Below are 23,490 nucleotides of genomic sequence, written 5' to 3' on the forward strand. Positions count from 1 at the left end.
TGACTATTTCTGATCTGCTCTTGTTTCGTCAAGAGCAGAAATTTGATGTCAGGAATACTTCCCCTGCAAATTTGGTATGAGCTCCAGAACAGGCAAGAAATTCCTTCTGCCATCCTATCCCTCCCTTCTTGCCCTCTCTTTCCTCCTCCACTCCCCTGTGCACCACAACCCAAATGGCCAGAACAAATGAGTCAGATAAGAGGTAGTTTGCAAGAGAACTTGTTTTATCCACACCTTCTGTATACAGCCTAGCCAACACAGTAACAACAACAACCAGGAAAACTGTTATTTAAAAATCAGTGGTGGTTTGTTCACTGGGTTATTCTGAAGCTCTCCAAGAGGTCTGGATCAGAAATATTGTTATCTTGTTAATTATTAGGTTAACAGTTACTCTTATTATGAAATTATAAGCCTATTGGTTCAAAGCCACTCTCTATAAAGTTATTAAGTAGCTTAAATTAAAACTTAGTGATAGTAGTGGATAAATCCCAGTTAGCTTAGCTTGAAATTTTCACATTGAAATTATGTTCAGAGTTTTTAAGTACATTTTAGCATGCACATAATTTTATTTGTAACTACTCAGTGAAGGCCTAATGTACATTATGATATAGCATAAACAGCCAGCTTCTAACTTTAACACACAAAATGTAAACATTACTATGTTATCTATTTCAGCATCTTCAAATAGTGAAAAAGAGTATTTGTAAATGAGGTGATTTATTTCAATTTGTTAGAGAAACATGTGATGGAACCCTGAATGCCTGTGTATGTTAGAATATTTACATTGTCAACTATGTATGCATATGTCTATATTTAACAGAAGGATATAAAAAGAAAGATAAGGAGGATGCCCATTACCTTTCTAATTCTGAATCAGCCATCGTCACTGCTGTACTATTTTAACAGGGTCAAGCTAATTATAAAGTCATTTGAATTTGCCTTCTAAATGAAACTACTGCAAAGAGTGCTGGAGCAGGACTCTGTGTTGTTACACTGTAAGACATGTGACACAGGCGTAAGGAGCTCATGACCCACATTCAGGCAACTGGGCTGGAACGCAAGCCATGCAGAAGTAGAAAAATACTAACAGCAGAGATTCTGGAGCCTCATTTTGCAATGAATCATGAGAATGCTGCTCCATTACAAATGAAAGGGTGAGACACAGAGAGCAGGCTTCTGAAGAGATAGCATCAGATGGTAAAAATGAAGATGAAATCTCTGGGAGTAACTCAGCAGAGTGACAGCCAGACAGCCCTGAAGTTAGAATTTGCTTGAGAGTGCCACTTTGGCTAATACTGATAGCTGCAGGGGAAGAGATGCATTAATTGCACAGGAGGTGTGAATAACGCAAGAAATTCTGAGGACTACAAGTAGGAAGCATGACAGGAAGAACAGCTTTGATAGTAGATCATGTCAAGGAAAGAGAAAGCAAACTGGCAGGAGTGGACCAGTCTATGTGCATTAGTAAGAACAGCTAGAGTAAAAGAAATGCATAAGGCTCTTTAAATACATAGTAGGTAGGCATGCATAGCAATGGTAGATCCTAGAATGGTCAATTAGTATTGGAAAAAAGATATATAATTTGGGGAGATCAGCTGCAGAATAGGTACCACACAAACAAACAAACAAACAAAAAACTAAATCAGAAGCTAAAAAAACAGGTCCTTCAGAGAATACTAATGTTGAAGGGATTTTAGGCCAGTATTCAAGCCACTCACTCCAGTTAGTGTATAACATAGTGTATAACAAGATAAAAGAGAGCGCATGACATCACAGTAAGAAAGAATCATATTACAGCTAGGAGACAAATCATAGTCAAGACTTGACAGATCAAGGACACATGGGACATCCTCACCAATTCTAGATCCTGAATATATTTGTTCTACAGAGCACAGAAAAGAAGTGCCTATGCAAATAATACATCCAAGAAGCCAGGAGAGACACCTGTAACCCTCTATCATCCACATTTAGTAACTATGATGTTCTTGCTCTCTGCATGCAGTCACTAAGGCCTTAAATATTTGTGCCTGTGCCTTCTTTCCAGGACTAGTCACATAGCAGAAGTGAGACAGTCTGATGACAGCAGGGCTCCCAGGAGCTGCCATTAGCATCTGCACATGAGACTATCAGCAGCCACAGGAAGCAGGTGGACATGCTGTGGCACACTCTTTACATCAGTTAAATATTATTCTTTAAAAATAATTTCAGTTCACCTGCTTGCCCAAAGTGTTGCATTTATTTAACCATTAATAGCATCTGAATGCATTACTTATGTTATGAATTAAATATAAAATGAGGAAAAATTCCATAAGAAATGCATTCCTGTAACTTAATCAGAAAGATTTTCATATTATTTTAAGACTATATCTTAATCTCTATTTTGATGAATAAATCAATTCATAATGATTTTATATCATAGGAGAGCCATTAAAAGCCCTATCATTACAGTTCATTTTAAATATAACCATAGACTGGCAGCATAGGAAATATGTACTGAGTTATACTGCAGAATAACAATGAGAAACATAAAGACCATATTGTTACACATAACATATGCACTTAAAGAATACTATGTAAAGGTAGAAATAGATTATTATATAGTACTTTTCTCATACATATATTTTAGACACTTTGCTGTATGTAAGTGCCTGAAAGTTTGTATATGTATATGTATGAACATACTTACATGTGTACAGATGTATATATGTGTGCCTTGAATGTAAAAACACACACATTTTAATGAAATAATGTGTCCCTATAGAAGTATATTTGAAATTAATTTTAGTTAAATATTCAGAGGTTAATGAATATTTGTGTAAAAGCATGTGCTTGTATAACTGAAGTGATAATCTACAAGCAAAAGGTGAGAGGAAAGAAGATTCTGCTCCCAGTCCAAATTATGTTCTTTGGAAATGAAATGTCCTGATGTTCTATATTCTGCAAGGACACATGATCTGCATCTATTTTCAGCCAACATCTTCTCACATGGTAGCCTAAAAATAGACCAGCTATGAACTTTATATAATGGCTCAGGAAGGGTATTAACCTCTTTCTCACATTCTGTTTTTCATACTGCTGTAAGTATCAATATTATTGAGAATGTATCTTGTGCTACAGAATGACAAAGCAAACTACATCCTTTCAAGTTCTGCTGTGCAGCATTATGGATGTCATTGCCACTTAACTCCCTTCAATGTCTGTTACATATTAAGCAATCTACACATAACACCAACAGCATTTCTCTTCTAGTAGCACATCTATTTTGTGACAGATGATAAAAAGCATGAGAAATTTTATATCCAACTCCTTTTAATAGGATACTTTCTACTCCTGGTGAAATGTGAATGATTATGAAAAACAGTGTTTTCATAAATACCATAAGTGTAAATACAAAGTTTAGACATGAATGGTACAGCGAGTAGCTAGACATTTGTGTTCTCTAGATGCATGTACTAGCCACCGCATTTCCTGAACAACCTGTTGTCCAACCAGCACAGCATAATGTTCTCATCTGGAACATTTTTGAAATGATTCAAAATAGCTCTATTCTTTTCTTTTTTCTTTCTTTATTTATTTTTTAATACAGGCCCATTTTTGCCTCCTGATTTTCAGTTCCTTGCAATTCCAAATTCCCTACTATGAGATAAACTTATTTTTTATGTCACAAGTAAAAGTGACATTCACAAGATCACAGAAATAAATATTAAATAGCTTTCAGTTCACAGTTAGATAATGACTGCCTGAAAAAATCCAGACTAAAATGAAAACTGTTAGTTACAAAGGACATGGCTTTTCTATATAATATATATACTCACATAGGTATTTATTTTATCTACAGATTAGTTCAGCCTTCTATCAAAGCACAATCTGCTACTTTAAATATACTGCAGTGATCAGAGTGCACAAGATACAATGATCAGCCTATAAGACTTGTAACCAAGTTTTTACCAAGTTTAACCAAGCTTTAGGAACTTTATTAATCTCCTCTCAACCAATCACAGAGTTTTAATTTTTCACAAATGAGGCAAATAAAAAAAATGGATTTATTCATGAGAAAATTAAAAAACACATCTGAGAGATTAAAATCTTCCTAGAGAAAGTCCTCAGAAGTAAGTAGTCTACTGCTACTGAGGCTGAATCAGATCCAGTACTCCCACAGAGCAGGGCTGTGAAGGTATCATGAAAGAGATGGTGACAACAGATAATAAACATTACCTTGAACTCAACCCACAAACCAATGGGAAGTCTGCACCTGCACACCCAGTGCCTGACTCCACATTTTGAGCCAGCTTTTAACTTCACTCATCTGTAGCAATCCCATGTCACAGCAGTTGAGTCCCAATATGAGGAAGATTCTTGTTAATCACAAAAAATATGTAACAGTACATTCCTCCAGTGTTAGACACTTATCTTTAAATTAAAGAAGTGTAATTCAACACCTCCTGCATTCATATCTATGATTTATTTCATTATCTGTCCATTTAGATGTCATTTAAAGCACTAATATAGGACACAGACCAGTCCATTAAAAAGCAAAGAAGCACTATCAGAGGAACAGCATATGAATACACAATTTTTTTTTTTGCAATTCCTGTTTCCACGTGATCTCCCTTAAATACTCTTCATCAAAAAAAGGGAGTTTTTTTATGGACATTACATTTATGTGGATTAGTTTGCAGATGAAAAGAATCCCACTTTTTCAGGTAGTAAGACTTCAGAAAACAAACAAACAAACAAAAACAGTATCTCAATTTGGCTTACTTGTAAGACAGTTTTTGGAGGAAAAACACTTTTTTGTTGTTGTTGTTCAAGTGGCACTTGGAAAGCAAACAAACAAACAAACAAAAACTGCCTAACAACAAACAGTGATCTAGTATTGCTATGATGTGCAGAGCTTTAACCTGAGTTCTCTCATAGTTTTAACAAGATTTACCTTCTTAAATCACCATGTACCAAATGGAAAATAAATCCATAGGTCAGAACAGATTTTATGTTCTGTAGTTAGTTTTTTGTTTAACTTGTTCTGTACCCTTCTATATGCTATTACTACTATTCCAAGTGTGTAACTGAGTGCATAAAAATAGGCACATGCATTTGCTTCTGCATCTGCCAGTTCAGGATGTAGTTATCTCCTCTCACTGATGAGACACAACACTAATCTGTATTTGTGGGATTTCATGGACACTGGCACATTTTCACCAATTCCAAACAAATAGGCTTCAAAAGATTTCAGCTTGCTTCTGGATCCAGAATTTAGATTCCACAGTAAAAATTGAAGGAACAGATGTTCCTTCTCTCCACTGCCAAGGAAGAGATTTATGGGAAAGGGACATGGGCATGTCTGTATGATGCCTCCCTGTCTTATCTGCACTGCAGTTTCCACATGGATCAGGGCTGCATCCAGCCTTCTGCTTTCCCATCGTCTCCTTATGTAAGGACCAAGAGCTTTAACTTCAGAAGTCTATAAGGGGAAAAATGGAGAACTAGCAGGTACCAGTGACAGAATACCAGATGGTTTTACTGTAGCCAATCCTCTGTCCCATAATGTTGAATTAAATCACACCACATAGTTTCCAACCCTGGATCAAGACTTTTAATCTTTTCAATTTTTCTTTTAGCTCTATATATTTTCCAGAGGGTTCAAAGGAACATTTGTTAACTTCTGCGCTGCTTTAACATAAAGGACTCGTGGACATAATTCAAAGATTAGGGCAAAAGTTGATTCAGTTTTTGCTGAATAAACTGAAGCTTTCCGAAACCTACTAGAGAGACCATTATACAAATCAAAGCAAGCACAGTGTTAAAATCGAATGTCTTTACATATGAAAAAGAAACTGAGAAGTCATCTGAAGTGGTTTGTTATTATTTTTAACCTCCTAAAAATCAGCAACTCAATTTATAATTAGAATAACATATTCAGACTTCAGTAATGAACATTTTGTGGTAAGCATTGTCTAATATGCATTAACTTTTCCTGGCTTTTAGCAGAAGCTACACAGTTAAAAAAAAATAAAAATAAAAATAAAAATAAAAATAAAAATAAAAATAAAAATAAAAATAAAAATAAAAATAAAAATAAAAATAAAAATAAAAATAAAAATAAAAATAAAAATAAAAATAAAAATAAAAACTACCCAGGTATCAACTAGCAGAACAATCCTAACAATCCTTCACTCCATTAAAAATTGAGACATGACAGATACTTGGAATTGTGATCTTGGACAGAATCGGGCAGTAGTGAGAAATTATCCTTTTCAGGACAGCACTCCTGTTGGATTAGATGATGTTCTCTCAATGAGCTGGACCTGGTGCCAAATAAAACCTTCCTGATTCTGCTCTCCAAATGCTCGAATAGCAGTTCAGATACAAGCAGCTATAGACTGGATTTACTCCTCTATACCTGGCTTTCAAAGTCTCTCAAAGTGTTTAGTTTACAGCCATATAGTCTAGTATTTTCCTCAAATAATTAATCTTTTTACATAACAAAACTACTGCAATAAGATTTGAGGATTTGATTTGGATTAGTATATTTGAAGAGCTTATGAAATACCTGTAATGTCTGAAATATTTATTAAACAATTATTACAAAAGAATCTCATAGGTGAAACATCGAGGAGAAAACACACTCCCCATCATGAAGGAAAGAAATTAAACTACATTTTCTCACATTTCTAGGATTTGAGTGTACAAAGACTCTTCCCATGTCCTCTCTGGTGAGGCAGAGTATCTTAAAACACAATAATCCAGTAACCTGCTGACTGCTTGCTCATTTCCGACACTAACGTTGCCTATTTATTACTGTTCTTAATTTACAAAAGTTAATTTCAGTCTTTTCAAAGATGTTTTTCAGGGCTTTGATTTTCCTTGTATATTATACTGACTATTATGTGGACATACCTTACATAGATCTGTGAAAAATAGCAGTGGTTGTTGTTTTTTCCCCCCCCCCACCAAGCATTTTTCAAATAAGTAATGTTCCAGTGTACCAGAGTTTATTCTGGTAGATTGATGTGCTGCATAATTTATTCATTACTTCAATACTCCAGAGTAGGAACCAAAGTCATGTTTTATCCATGTCTACGTGAAAAAGCTCTTTAATGCAATAAATAAGGAGGCTATTGCTCTTTCCACATAGCAAAGCTATACTTACATGACTTCCTGTACAACTTCATCTATAATTCTTATGTATTTTTCCCTGTTGCCCTCCTTAAACTTCATACCAAGGTTCAGTGGTTATAAAAATGCATAAAATTTTATGGACAGTGGATTAGAATGAAATGATTACCCCTCCATTTTTTATGACCCTAAATTTATGGACATATGTTGTTATGTAAGCAAAATACTTGGAGTCTCCAATAATTTAATAGTGATTCTGATACTTTATTGTTTTTTAGTAAACTCGCTTGATTTTCTAGTATCATGCTAATGTCTGATGGCCTCTATCCAAAAAATCATAATGACTATACCATTAAAAAGTAGAGAAGCTTAGTATGCTCTAATCATACCATATTTTGGCATCATATTATTAACATTAGAGTTGTTTCAACCTTTGTTCACAGGATTACAGTACAGATCTGGCTGGAATGTTAACTTTCCCTGCAGCAGCCCATACAGTGCTGTTCTGCATTTGTAGCTGGAACAGCAGTGTTATCACACCAGTGTTGTGTCTACTGCTGAGCAGCACTGGCACAGCATTGGGCCTCTCTCTAACCCTCCTAGGGGGTGGGCAAAAAGTGAGAAGAGAAACATCACTAGTGCAGCTGACCTAAACCAACCAAAGGGATATTCCATACCATGTGATGTCACACTCAGCAATAAAAGGTGGAAACAGGAAGAAGAGGGGAGGGGTGGGCTCTCGTTGTGAAAACATCGGTCCTCCTCCCGAACACCGGCTACGTGCGTTGAGGCCCTGCTTCAAGGACGTGGTCAATCATCACTCATTTGTGGGAAGTAGAGAGTAATTTCTTTCCTCTGCACTTCCACATAGCCTTCATTTATTTTATTTGTTTGTTTTCCTCCCTTCTTTTTAATTTCCCTTTCCCCCTCCCTTTTCCCCTTTCCCCTTTCATTTCCCTTTAGTTAAATTGTTTAGTTCATAATAATCTTTATTTAATTATTATAATTATTTCCCTTTAATTAAATTATCCTTATCTCAACCCGTGAGTTGTTCTTTGCTTTACTTCTCCCCCTCCTCATCTAAAAAGAGGGGGAGTGAGAGAGCACTTGTGGGGTTTAGCTGCCCAGCACGGTAAAACCACCACAAGTATAAATGAGAATATAATGTTTTGTGATTTCTAGAGATAAATATGAAACAGAAGGAAGAAAAAAGGAAGAAAGTTTTCATGGGGAAAAGGAGAAAGTTAACAGCTGAAAAGAAAGTAGTTACTGAACTGATTGTATTTAAAACTGATTTTAAATGTACTAATTTTGTTCTCTACAAATACACTTAATTTGTCAGCATGTATCAAACAGTTCTACATTTAGTCCTGTTTTCACTTAGACACAGTTGCTACTATCAGCATATAAATCCAGCAACAGAATTTTTCCCCGATTTTCTTCTGAGAGCACCTCCCTTGGAGTAACCATCACAAAATACAACTCCTGAGGCAGCTGCAAAGCGATTTGCATCATCTTTTTCAGAGCCCTATACTTGGCTCATTACGTTATGATAGGTACCAAAACATACTTACATTTGCTATGGTAACAACAAAGGCTAGGAACTTCACACAATTCTGCTTAATTTTAGAAAGGGCATTATGTAACAATTGTTAAAATTGTTAAAAAGTTTGTTAAAAGAAACTGAAAGTTGGTTCATATGTGCTGGTTAAAGATTACAAATGGAGAGCGAAGTTAAGTAAAACACACAGGCAAATACTGAGTAACATATCCATTACCTCTTAGGACTTGGCTCATGCAGTTAAAATAGGAAAATGTAAGCTCACTATTTGGCAGTGATTAAAAAAAAAAAAAAAAAACACATTAATTTTCAGAATTATTAAGAAAGGAATAATTCATATTATTATAGTGATAGTATTGTGGGTGCAGACTTGGTGCTTCAATCTCTGAAAGGATGTAGCAGAGCTCAGAAAAAAAAAAAAAAGGGAATGGCAGAAAGGATGATCATGGGGGAAGACAGCTTCCATGCAAGAATAATCTAGTAGAATAGGACTCTCTAGCCTCAAAAATGACAACTTAACAATGTTGTCTTAGAAGGCTATACAATCATGACTGGCATGCAAAGATTGAGTTAGAATTGACTGTACTATTGCTTTTTTTTTTTTTTTTTTTTTTTTTTTAAAGGCCGTCAAATCCTAATAACCTGTGGGAGCCACATTCAAACCCAAGAAAAACAGGTAGTTTCTCATGCAGCAGGGTACAGGTCTGTGCTCCTTGCCAAATGATGTGGTTGCAGAAAGAATATATTGATTCAAAAGGAGAGTAAATACATAATAACAATAACAAGAAGAGGAAGAGGAGGAGGAGGAAGTGGAGGATGGGGAGGAGGAAGAAGAAGAGGAGGAGGAAGGAGAAGAGGAGGAGGAAGAAGCAGAAGAAGAAGAAGAAGCAGCAGAAGCAGCAGCAGCAGAAGAAGAAGCAGAAGAAGAAGCAGAAGCAGCAGCAGAAGCAACAGCAGAAGCACTAGTACTTGGAAGAGATTTCCATTTAGGGTTACTTAATAGACAAATCACATCAGTCTCAGAGTATTCCTTGAACTGAAAATAGCTGGAGTCTAGAAGAGCTATCAAAGGAAACACCATACTCATGCTGTTCTTGATCTTCTCTGGGCATCCAATTAAAAGCACTACTGGGGAGGCTGGTGGCTTAGACAAACCTCAGAGCTCAGCTAGTTTGAAGTTTCTTATGCTCTTTTCTTATATTAAACTGCTTATGTCTTTTATTTTTGTAATTCCAAGTGTCATTTTGGAAGGGAATTCTCTTAGCTATATATGTTCTTTCTTTTCTTTCCTTCCTTCTTTCCTTCCTTCCCTCTTCCCTTCCTTCCTTCTTCCCTTCTCTCCTTCTTCCCTTCCTTCCTTCTTCCCTTCCCTCCTTCTTTCCTTTCTTCATTTTATTTTCTTCTTTCTTTCCTCTCTTTCTCTGTCTTTCTCTCTTAGTGTTTTTGTACCATCTCTTGTTGCTCTTGCAATGGCAAGGGCCTTACAATTTCAGAAGATTTTCAAGCATGTATCTGAGTTAAAAAATGTGAACTTTAAAAAATTTCACATCTCCATCTGCTGAGGAACCAGAGACAATGTGTATGTAAGGAAGGCACGCTAATTGATACCATTTGCTAATTAAACACTATCTGAAGAAATGAAGAAATGAGATAGTTTGTAAACGTGTGGCCTGTGTGACCTGGCAAAAGCAATTTAAAATTTCCCACCCCTACAGGAAATGTAACTGCCAGGAATCTCCTGACTATGATTCCCCAGAAGGCTGGACAGTTACTGTCGGATAACTCTATCTGTGAAGAAGGGTTCTTCTTCAGTGCTTTGCACTGAAATTTCTGCACTGAATGAAAAAAGATCTTTAATTCTTTACTTTACTCAGAGAGCACCTTTCCTTATGAGCAGCTAATAGCACACTACTGTAGTGGGTTTACGTGGCAAGGTTTTGGTAGCAGGGGGACCGTAGGGGTGGTTTCTGGGAGAAGGATCTAGAAGCTGCCCCATGTTTGGTAAGGGCCCCACTGCTGACCAGAGCCGAGCCAATTAATGATGTTGTTTTGCGCCTCTGTGAGAGCATATTTAAGAGAGGGAAAAAAAACTCTGCGCCACACAGCATCTGGGAGAGTGAGAGGAGTGAGGAACAGCCTTGCAGGTGCCAAGGTCAGTGAAGAAGGAGAGGGAGAGGTGCTCCAGGCACCAGAGCAGAAGTCCCCTGCAGCCTGTGGTGAGGCCCATGGTGAAGCAGGATGTCCCCCTGCAGCCCATGGAGTACCACGGTGGAGCAGGGTTCCACGCTGCAGCCCGTGGAGGAGACCATAGTGGAGCAGGTGGACCTGCACCAATGGAGGCTGCCGCCTGTGGAAGACCCCTGCTGGAGCAGATTCCGGGCCGGACCTGTAGCCCGTGGTGAGAAGACCACGCAGGAGCAGGTGACCTGGCAGGAGCTGCTGCCCGTGGGGGAGCCAGGTTGGAGCACTTTGCTCCTGAGGGATGGATCCCGTGGTACGGACCCATATCTGGAGCAGTCCTGGAAGAGCTGCTGCCTGCAGGAAGCCCAAGCCAGATCAGTTCATCAAGGACTGTATCCCGTGGGAGGGACCCCACAGCAAAGGGGACAAGAGTGACCGAGAAGGAGCGGCAGAGAAGAAGCGCTGTAGACTGACCATAACCCCCATTCCCCCGTTCCCCTGCGCCGCTCGGGGGGAGGAGGTGGAAGAGGGTGGATGGGGGGGAAGGTGCTTTTGGTTTCTTTCCTTTGTTTCTCACTTCTCTAGCTTGTTGGTAATAAGCAATAAATCTTACTATCTCCCTATGCCGAGTCTGTTTTGCCCATTACAATAGTTACTGCATGATCTTCTCATCCTTATCTCAACCTTTGAGCCCTTTTCATCATATTTTCTCCCCATTCCTCTTTGAGGAGGGGGAGTGAGAGAGCGACTGTGGTGGAGCTCGGCTGCCCACTTGTGCAGAACCACGACAACTACATACAACAATGCCTGGTTAAAACAGTTAGAGTTTGTATAGGTGAGAATAATTACATTACCATGGGTCTAGTATACCAAAATAGTGTAGCTAACTTAATCAGGGTGACGATAATTTCTAACAAATGTCTAACTTAGTTGTTTTTTGTTAAAGTGAATCTCTGTTCATATAAGCTTTAAACAATACAGGTCAGCTTCCACTTGGTTTATCAGTCACTTTACCCAGATATGAAACACTGGGAGAGCTTTGGAAAATTCAGAAATGTTCAGGATCCTTTCTCGCTTTTAGTATGAAGCCCTAGTTAATTTCCCAGAATAATTCTTCTCCTATGAAGAAAGACTGAGTGACCTGATGATGTTCAGCCTAGAGAAGAGAAGGTTCTGGGGAGACCTCGCCACAACCTTTTAACACGTAAAGGGGTCTATATAAAAAAGATCGAGAAGGACCCTTTACTCGAGTAGATAATGATAGGACAAGAGAGAATCACAGAATCATCTAGGTTGGAAGAGACCTCTAAGATCACCTAGTCCAATCTCTGACCTAACACTAACAAGTCCTCCACTATACCATATCACTTAAACTAAAAAAGGATAGATTTAGACTAGACATTAGGAGGAAATTCTTCACTGTAGAAGGGTGGCAAGACACTGAAACAGGTTGCCTAGAGATGTTGTGGATGCCCCATCCCTAGAGGTGTTCTAGGCCACGCTGGATGTGGCCTTGGCCAACATGATCATTCTTTCCTATGATCTTTAAGGTCTCTTCCAACCCAAGCAATTCTATGATTCTATGAGATTTTATGATTCTATGAACTCTATTTGCTGCTACCCAAAAAAGTCCACCACTCATCCACATTCAGGAAAACATTTCTTAGCTTTTCATTACTCTATTCATCCAATTTACTACAAATACTCTGTATAAAGTTTTCAGAAGTTGAGTCAAATGCATACCCATCCTTTTTTGCCAAAAAAAAAAAATCTTACATTTACTATAAGCCAATGCAGCCTTATTAGTAGTATTCGTCATGCAAAAATTAATTTTATACCAGATTTGTATTCCTAATTGTATACCCTTCAGCTACTTTTTAATAGTTGAATGATGAAATTTATATCTTGCATAACTATTTTTCTGATGAAAAAAAAAAAAAAAAGTCAGACTTGTTTTCAAAACATGGACTGAAAAAAGGTCATTACCGTTTAAGAAAGCTTAACTGTAAAAAATTTCAGCCCATACATTAAACTTAATGGTGGAAAACAAGGGAAATTGAAAGCACTGCAACTTTTCATTGCTTTTGATAATGTTCATGCTATAGCTATGCAGTATTTTGTGTGGTTTCTTTTCTGCTTACTGTAAGTGAGGAAGTAAGGGTTTTAGTTGAATGTCTTCATAAGAAGCTACTTTCATCATGCTAAGTATGCCCCATGGAGATTCTAAATATTTAATTCTTACCCTATGCTAAACTCAAGGTATAATAAAATGCAGAATTTGTTAAAAACTTAAGAAATGCTGCAAAGATTTGTTCTTGCAATAATACAACTAGGGTATCTCTGCTATCACCTGGAAGCTATAGCTTTGTGCTGTTATGATGAAAGATGGTATATTCTGTCCAACTAGGAAAAAAAAAAAAAAGGAAAAAAAAGTGCTCTGGCCTTAAAAGGGTCTAATTTATTACCCATTAGTAACACCAAAAAGTCACTACCTGCATTACAAAACTATGCATACTGAAGTAGTAACTAAAATAGAATTTGAAACTGCTCAACTAAGCAAACATCCAAGTGGTGTTTTCAGGGCACGGTGCAGAAGGTGCTGCAGACAGATTCATTGGGTTCATTAGGAAATCTGTTCCCTCACTGTGACCATCCAGTACTTTCTTTATTTATTTTTTCTACTTTTTTTCTCCTCTTCTCAGTTTAAGAGCATCTTAACAAAGGACTCATCTTCACACAATTAAGTAGAACATCTTTCCCTTCTCTGGTGTCTTTCAGTGGTTTTGCCTGCATAGCTACCTTGTTAGCAAGTAGAAGGGCAAGAAAAGCCTTTCACCTGAGACCATTCTAGTTCAGTGTCTTAAAGAATGGCAGAAGACCATGAATTTCTCACAACAATTAAAGAATAAAATTTTACTCTGTGGTCCTTGAGTACATAGATGGTCTAATTTTTATAGAACAGTGTTAGAAACAGCATTTTAACACAGAAAACAGCAAAGGCGTGAAAGTTTTCCATACCAACAAAAAACACTTGAACACAAATCTTACCTCCCTAAGAGGATCATTGAGCTCATTGAGAATGTTTTCTTCATCAAAGATTTTGCCTTGGTACCGGTGCTCGTAGTAATCATGGATCTTCTGGCGCATTTCAGCAGGTAACTTGTGGAATGACATGTACTGTTCCACTTGTTTATACTGTCAGGAGAAGAAAACAATAGGAATGAGCAGTCTCCACAGTTTTTTACTCTGTCAGGAACCTAAAAAATGAAAATTCATTCATGTATCCATTTACATTTTATATGCTTTTATAAAGATTCCATTTGCCAGAGGACACTAACACAAAAATTAGTTCAGTATCACTGCTGCTCAAGTGACAGCACAACTACTGAAAATAATGGAAACTGCCTTTAGTCATGATGTTAATATCCATATTAATATATAAATTTTGTAGTGGTTTGACTTGGCCAACACCTAAGCACCACACAGCCATTAGCTCACCCTTCCCCTTCCCTCTGTGCGATGGGGAAGAAAATAAAAATAAATAAATAAAAGAAAGAAAGCTTGTGGGTTGAGATAGAGACAGTTTATTAGGATAGAAAAGAAAGGAAAAAAAAAATAATGATAATTGTACTACTGCTAATGTGTACAAAACAAGTGATGCACAATGAAATTGCTCACCACCCACTGACCAATGCCCAGCCTATCCCCAAGCAGCCAGTCCTCCTACCCCAGCCAGCCATCCCAAATTAATTGTTCAGCATGATGGCACATGGTATCAAATATCTCTGTGGCCAGTTTGGGTCAGCTGTCCTGGTTCTGTCCCCTCCCAGCTCTTGCTGTAACCCCCGTCTCCTCACTGGCAGAACAATGTGAGAAGCTGAAAAGTCCTTGGCTTAGTGTAAGCACTGCTCTGCAACAATTAAAACATCAGCGTGTTATCAACATTATTCTCATCCTACCATACCAGCTACTAGGAGGAAAAGTAACTCTACCTTAGCCAAAATCAGGACAGTTTTAGAATACAAACCCTCACACTTGTCTTGTGTTCCCTAAATTCCCAGCTGTACAGTTGTGAAACTGAACCACCATCATTTCTAGCTCAGTCCATGCAGCAGACAGGGAAAGTGTAGTGTCTGTCTAATTCTCTAATGTTACATTCAGAGACAGCCTGAAGTTTGAAATTTCAGAAACCGGGTATGTTGCATTAATATACAGGATATTAATGCTGTGTCTGGTTATAAAGTGATTGATGAAAAAAATCTCAGGAGGAAGGAAGAGAAGAGAAAGGTAAACTGGTAAAATAGTACCAGGCATCAGGAAATAGAAAGTGGGGAAAGACAGAGATGCTAGTATCTGGGAGACTAAGAGGACCTGACTTGATTTAACTTGTGTGCTAGGTTTCCTTGCTTTTACTAGTCCTCTGCCCTGTCTCATGCTTTGTTTGAATGATAGAATCATAAAATGACTCGAGTTGGAAGGGACTTTAAAGATCATCTAACTCCAACCCCCCTGCCATAGGCAGAGATGACACCCACTAGGTCACATTGGCCAAGGCCACATCCAGCTTGGTCTTGAACACCTCCAGGGACAGGGCACCCACAACTTCTCTGAGCAAACATTTACTCCTAATGTCTACTCTAAATCTATCCTCTTTTACTTTAAGACCATCACCCCTTGCCCTATTATTACCTATTTGAGTAAAGGGTCCTTCTTGATCTTTTTATAAGAGCCCTTTATGTGTTGAAACGTTGTGGTGAAGTGTCCCCAGAACCTTCTCTTCTCTAGGTGGAACATCAACAGGTTTCTCAGCCTTTCTTCACAGGAGCTCCAGCCCTCCTCTGGAGTTGCTCTAACAAGGCCAGATCCTTCCTGTACCGAGGGCCCCAAAGCTGGATGCAGCACTCCAGGTGGGGTTTCACAAGGGCAGAGCAGAGGGCCAAAATCACCTCCCTCCACCTGCTGGTCACTTCTCTTTTGATGCAGCCCAGGATGCACCTGGACTTCTGGGCTGCAAGTGCCCACTGGTGGCTCATGTCAAGCCTGTCATTGTCAGAGCCCCAGAACCCTTCTCCACAGGGCTGCTCTCAATGAGGTCTTCTCTCAGTCCGTACTTCTGTCTGGGATTGCCCCAACCCAAGTGCAGTTCTTTGCACTTGGACTTGTTGAACTTTATGTGGTTCTCATGTACTCACTTTTCCAGCCTGTCCAGGTCTCTTTCAATGGCATCTCTTCCTTCTTTGGTATCCACTACACTACTCACCATGGTGTCGTCAGAAAATTTTCTGAGGGTGCACTCAATCCTATTCTCTATGTCAATCCTATTTTCTATGTCATTTGTGAAGTTATTGAAAAGCACTAGTTCCAAGAAAGAACCCTGGGGGACACCACATGTCACCAGCCTCCACCTAAACATAGAACCTTTGACCACCACTCTCTGGGTGCTACCATCAAGTCAATTCCTTACCCACTGGATGGTCCACTCTTCAAATCCCTAGCTTTCCAGTTTCGAAATTAGGATATCATGTGGGACCATTTGCTTTCCTTCTTCAAAACCTCTTTTGAATAGCACAATTTTCAGTAAAGAAAGTCCCAGAGCAAACATACTCAGAGTTGTACTATACAAAACTGTGCGATGTATCTGAGACCCACAAAACAAAGAAACTGTGTAAACCACAAATGGAAAAGTACATCCTCTCCAATATGTTTGGCTATCACACCACCATCCATGGCACAGCTGAAGAGGATAAGACACTGAGACACAGGAGAAAACCCCTCCCAGGATTATAGGTGAGTTAAAACTTTGCAGAAACTTTATTAAGTCAGTGAAGACTTAATAACAACCAGCATCTCTGTAGATCAATTAAATGAATTTACAACGTACATGCTCTCCTTACGACCTGTAGCATATATCCTTTAATTTGCATAATTGAACACCATTGTTTCTGCTGGATTTGAAATTTGTTTATTTTTTTTCTTTCTTTTTTTTTTCCCAAAGTGGCAAAAGATTAGATGGTGTCACACATACAACACACATTTCCTAAGTAAGAAGAACTTTCACTTTGCATGGAAATATTTAACAATGTATGATGAATATGCAAGTCTGAAGTAACCTCTGTAGTCTCGTTTGCACCTCTGAAGCAAGAATTCTTCCCCCCATCCTTCAAAATGAGATTTAAATTTGCATGCTCATCAGTGTTTTCTGCAATGATATGGAAAAAATTATCCATGTATTCTGGGTATGAATCAGAGTTCTGGGACATTGGAAGACAGTCATGTTCTCACATAAACAAGGTATTGCTAATAAAATTATCCTACTAATCAGTTGCAGCCATTCTAGGTATGGATTTATTGGGAGAGAAGGGAGACAAGATCACCCTATGTTCTGTGTGTCTCACTGATGGCTGCTGTGTTGGCTTTTCTGCATTTTCTCCAAAGCCAAAGAGGCTGCACTGTCCAGCCTTCTATCAAGCCCTCATACAAGAAGAACATGTAATGCATCATAAATAGGGAAAGGAATTCACCATAGCACAGGGCTGCACTCCTCTACACAATCTTATTTTCATTCTAACATACTTGAGCAACATAAATAAAGAATAATCTTTGATAATCAAAAATGTAAATTCGTTTCAGATATGCAGCGTATAACGTAAGAGAGTTGCAAAGGACATTTGTATCAGAATAACCTTGAAGAAGAGAACATTTACGCTAAGAGCAATTTGCTTTGCCAGCAATTTACACTGCTCCCTGTCATTAGTGCTGTTATTTGAATAGATCCTTTCTCCCACACAAACTAGTTCTTTTCTCTACCAGGAATTATGCTTACACATGAGAATTTTAGGGAAACAGAAAAAATAAAACTAGTAAAAATGTAGTGCTTATCACTACCTTCTCTTAAAATGTTTCCAGTGGAATAACTCATGGCATAATAGGGACATCTGCATATTAGAAGCATTTAATCTTAGTATCTACAATTACAAATTTAAAGTCTCACAGAAATATTTAACCATCTGAAATGTTTCTTTCTCTGTCAAAAAATCTGATCCTGTGAGCACACAATATATTATCACTCTGTAGTAAATCTTTTTCTGATCTTCTTCTGTGTGTTATTCTGCACCATTCATGCTACTACTCCTCCCTTCTTGACATTCTGTCCTGGTATTCACATGAAGTGATCCATCAAAACATTTAACTTATTCTTTTCTTCAGCAAATTATATCTTTCATTAACTCATGATTGCTTTATTTGTTTGTTTGTTTGTTTAATTTATTTAGGTTTTATTTGAAGAATATTGTTCCTGGTCAGGAAAGCACATTTATTTTCAGTTCTGCCTGCTCTAAGTTATTGGCAATATTGAGGGTTTGCAAGACTAGCTGTCACTGTGGCTTGTCACACTTTAATTGTAAAAAAGTGTTTAAATGAAGATACAAAGAGGAAGCAAAAATAATATGGTTGTTTTCTGTAAAAAAAAAAAATAAATAAATTGTTCCAAGTCAGTTTTGAAGAAAAGTTTCTCTTTGGGTACCACAGATATCAATAATGGTTACAAATGTAGGCACTTTGACTTTTAAACATTTATTTATTATTTATACACATGAGAACAGCGCAGATCACATCAAGATAATTTTATTATTTTAATAATATCAAAAAAGTTTTAAAAATTCTTATTAGGACTGTGAATTCCTTGAATAAATATGTATAATGATTATCTTTTCATGGTTTGTCTAAGTGGGATTTCACATCTAAAGTAGTTTAAAAATTTGTCAGTGATGTTAAATTTTGTCAAAATTTTGTATTTGTATTGCATTTTAAAAAGCTGTAGCTGACCCTGAATAATCCATTCCATCTGACACTTAAATCATCCTGTTCATGAGTGGAATAATTTCTCTGTAATGATTCTTCGAATCACATTTCATTTCTTTCCTTCTAGATTGAAAATTCTGGCTGGCTTGTTTGTTTGTTTTAATTTGGTTTATTCAGAAAAGAAAAGGAAAAAAAAAAAAAAAAAGCACTTCAGGTGATTTTCTTACAACTGTGTGAAATAAGTCTCCCTGGAGCTTCCTCTTCTCCAGGCTGAACAACCCCAACTCACTCAGCCTGCAAGGACAGATGTTCCATAGAAGACATGCTCCAGCCCCTTGATCACCTTTTTGCCCCTTCTTTTGGACTCACTCTAATAGGTCCGTGTCCTTCTTGTGCTGCAGATCCCAGAGCTGAATGCAGTACTCATGGTGGAGTTTCACAAGAGCAGAGTAGAGTGGGAGAATCACCCCCCTCACCCTGCTGGCCATGTTTCTTTTGATGCAGTCCAGGATATGGTATGGCTTTCTGGGTTGCAAGCGTATATTGCTGGCTCATGTCGAGCTTCTCATCAACCAACACCCCCAGGTCCTTCTCCCCAGGGCTGCTCTCTATCCATTTTCCACCCAGCCTGTATTGGTTCTTGGGATTGTCCTGGCCTAGATGCAGGACCTTGCAGTTGGCCTTGTTGAACCTCATGAGGTTCCCACAGGCCCACCTCTCAAGGTTGCCCAGGTCCCTCTGGATGGAGGGACCATCAGTGTGTTGGAGGGAAAGGATGACACACCCTACAGTTTGGTGTCATTGGTGAACTTGCTGAGGGTGCACTCTATATCCTTGTCACCAACAAAGACGTTAAACAATGCTAATCCCAAGACTGATCCCTGAGGAACACCATTCATTACTGATCTCCACCTGGACACTGAGCCATTGACCGCACCTCTTTGAGTGTGACCAACCAGCTAATTACATTACCAGTCAAAAACTATTGAACTAATGACATTTTCAGTGCTACATGAGATAATAAGCATGTAGTTACGTATCTGTTACCTGGACCTGGAACTTATCTATACCTGGTCACACCCAAACTACTTCAGTTCCTTTCAACAATAAGTGAAAATATCAGATTTTTCCACAATATCAACACTCAACAACTCCAAGTGACCTACGTCCCTGTAACATCACTTGAAAAAATCCTGGTTGAATGATACACCTTTTGCACTTCGTGAAATGACTTTGGCTTCAGCAATTGTGCCTTACTTCTCCTGGAAAACCTTCTCCAGGAAACCTATATTTACATCTGTTTAATGCCTTTTTATTCAGGTCTCAATGTTTTCACTAGAAATGTAATTTTGACCCTTGAAGTATGTTATTAAAATACTTTCAGAAAATTAATTTTATTTTTAAAATACTGTGAAAAAAAATGAACAAAACAAAACAAACAAAAAAAATATGAAATGATTACAATTGTAAAAGGAAATCAGAGAGCATTTGTAAAATCCTTCTGCTGAATTAAGCAAGTTCTGTCCCACAATCTGGATACAATAAATTCACTTGTATTCTGAAATTTGTTTGAAAATGACTGCCTGACATGTATAAAAGATTAATCTAAGCAGCATGATAACATGCAGATCTAACTTACTTGAAAGGAGCAGGAAGGTGAGAGAAGGCAATTTGATAAAGATGAAGATTTTCTAAATAATGAACTTCAAGTGAAGAACCATCAGAATTCTGCATGGCTTCTAAACTGCATTAGGAAGAATAAGTCCCCTGAGTTATTGAATTTATTCCCTTGCCATTGCAAAACCTCACTTAATCTAGCTTCTTATATAAACAAATCAAACCATCTCAAAAATAGTTGGACTACTCTCTCCATCATTTCTTTAAGAATATTGTTCCAAAAAAAAACCCACCAATTTTATATGTTCCCCTAAATTTCTGTCTAAATGTATGCAGAGACAATGCAAATCAATGAATGCTTAGGAGAAATTTATGCAGCAGCTCCGAAAGCTGCTCTCCCTTGGTATTTCTCCCCGGAGTGTTTATAGATGGGAATCACATCTCTTCCCAACCTCATCCAAGTATTCTATTCTAGTTTTTGCTCAGAAGTCAGCATACTAGATCTCTACTTTTTCATTCTAGCTTGAGTGCATCTTTCTGCACCTTTAATGACTCAAACTGTACCTATTATTTTAGTCTCACCCACATTTCTTTGTTATCTACTAGAACACCAAAAGCCTATGGTGCTTTCAGATGGTTGTTTGCAGTCACTTTGTGATCAGCTTCATCACCTGGTTCCCCTCAAAACTGTACTGATACTGTAAAGTTTGTTGACTTTTCTGTATTACTAGCATCTGAAGCTTTACACCATTCTAATCTTTATGCCGTCATTGAGCTCACTTTGAGGAACGTTCCCTGAAGTACTATGCAAGCCTTGTGACAGCACCATTCTTTTAGGTGTTTTTCTGAAAGACTTGTTCCAGCCTAACCTTTGTAAAACTCTGTGATGAGCCCACAACCTCAATGGGAGAAGGAATGGCAGCAGTACATGAGAAAGCAGAGGAAATGGTCTTAAAACAGCATTTCTTGCAAGAGCAGAAAGAGGTCTACATTACCTAAAGCAAATTAGTTTTGTGTAGATAACAGGTTATGGTCTGCATAGCAGGTGGCACACAGAAGATATCCTGAGGACTTCTTACACATATTAATACTTGGATGATTTTCTTTATAAATTTTCATCTAATTCTACTTTCAAGCAATTCAAAAGACAGTGAATCTGCCTATCATCAAAACAGGACATTCAACAGAAAATTAGAATTGCAAAACTTAGATTGGTCTCTTTCTGTGCTAAACAGTGCTGAAAATGCGAAATGACAACAAAGATTGGGAAGCTATTTGTTATTAGTGAGATACCTATGTTCAACTTTCTAGAAGTCAAGTGTCTAATTCAAAACAGTTACCTTGACCTCTTCTATTGTAACTGGAAAGAGGTAAGAAGGGACAATTCATCTCATTCTAAAATTCATGTCTTGCACTGATGAAATATATTCACCTTTGTCATGTTTATCTCTCTCTTCATTGACCCTGGAGTAGATCCAAATGACTATCACTGATAAATTAGCTGTGATAGGTGAAATGGCTTCTAGTTCAGTAAAACATGTTTATAACTCTATGTTTTAAAATAATAATTTGGTGATTCTAAAATATGAACCTTTTTTATTGGTGATACATACATATATAGCATCTGATCCAAGAGAAAAATAATAAAAGAATTGTCTTCTAGCTCAATCATTTTCCTATGTTCTTTTAAAATTTTAAATTGGAAATAGTAAATTTAATAAATTTGCTTATTAGAAGATGAAAGCAAATGCTACAGAGAGGCACTGATTAATCTTCAGTTATCAAATTCCAGTTGAGGATTTTACATTTGTGTTTTAAATTCCTAGTGGAAAAAGCAGATGGATGCTTTACATTGGGAGGGCAATAAATATGTTCTTTCTGAATCAACATGAGGCAAATTAAGTTAGTGTGCCAAAGCTTCACCAAATAACTACTGACAAAATGAACTAAACTACTGAGCTGTCTGAGATATTAAAGATTTAATTTTAATAAAGCAACACAAATATAAAATTTCTCTTCTGTCTAACCTTTTATTATTGACTGGAATAAAGATTCAGATGGCTGTCAGTTATCTTACCTGTCAGAGTGTATGCCATTTCAAACACTAGCTCATCTTTACAGATTTTCAAGTAAGACTAAAGACACTGCCAAGTATTTGCATATAATTCAAACAGCTTTTTTTTGGAAGAGTATTTCTGCAAACACACAGTTAAACAATGCTAATTAAACAATTAAACAATTAATTAATTAAACAATTCTCCAACATTTTTAATCCCTGTGAAAGTTCCCTGTCTTTACACTTTAGGAACTCATATGCAATTCCTATGATTTCCACAAAATGTAAGCATGCAGCATTGATGACACAATCCGTTTTCTTTGTGCTATGATGCTGTAGGTGCTTGAAAATTTAGCTGGAAGAACTAAGGAGCTTTGCCTCTTCTATTACCCTTCATTTTGCTGGACACAAGATTGTATTTTCTATATACAGAAAATTTCATTTACTTTTCCAGTGAAGGAAAGACTTTATGAACTAGTTCATGAGGCAGCAGGACAGAATTGATTCAGAACATCTAAACACTTAACATTGTCTCAGTTTGATATTAACTTGCTTATCCATGTAGTTTTAGGCCCCTTGCTTCTACAAGAGATGTAGCAGGCAGATGACTTTTCAGGAAAAGAGAGGAGGTTCAACAGGGATCCCCATATACAGTACATGGTATGTGAAGTGGTGGTTTAGGCAAATACATTTTAATATTGCAGCTATCCAAAAAGAAATTCAAAATGATTGGAGACAAGAAATTATATATATGTATGTATATATGTATGTATATATATATATACACATATATATATGTATATATATTAATTTATTAGAAAAAGGAAAAGACGACTTTTAGGAAAATTGATAAAATTTTCTTGGAGTGTGAAGAGGTTGATCTCTTTTGTGGAAAATTTTGTTTTGTGGGAAGCCAGTTGGACACTAAAAAACACCCTTTTCCAGCAAGCAGCATTATTACACAGTTCTAGAGATATAGGCATGTATGGACACAGACAGAACTGGACAATAGTCACAAAGAATTTGCAAAGAGACAGAGCAAGTGAGTGGCTTTCCCATATTAACTTCATGAGAGGTTTTATAGCCCCTTTCTCAAAATTATTAAATCTGTAAGTGGACTTGGAAAGCAAACAATCATAGAATTGCAGAAACTATGAAA

At 37.4% G+C, this 23,490-nt stretch overlaps 1 protein-coding gene across 1 annotated transcript in view; it reads right to left on the reverse strand.

Moving 5' to 3' along the window:
* The window catches only part of HCN1 (hyperpolarization activated cyclic nucleotide gated potassium channel 1), a 206,428-nt gene that overhangs the window by 31,754 nt on the left and 151,184 nt on the right, over positions 1–23,490 (reverse strand). The window contains exon 5 of the mRNA XM_032206396.1: positions 13,907–14,053. Coding sequence (XP_032062287.1) covers positions 13,907–14,053 — 147 coding nt within the window. The remainder of the gene's footprint in view (positions 1–13,906; positions 14,054–23,490) is intronic.

The sequence above is a fragment of the Aythya fuligula genome, chromosome Z (assembly GCF_009819795.1).
Source record: "Aythya fuligula isolate bAytFul2 chromosome Z, bAytFul2.pri, whole genome shotgun sequence".
NCBI classification, from domain to species: domain Eukaryota; kingdom Metazoa; phylum Chordata; class Aves; order Anseriformes; family Anatidae; genus Aythya; species Aythya fuligula.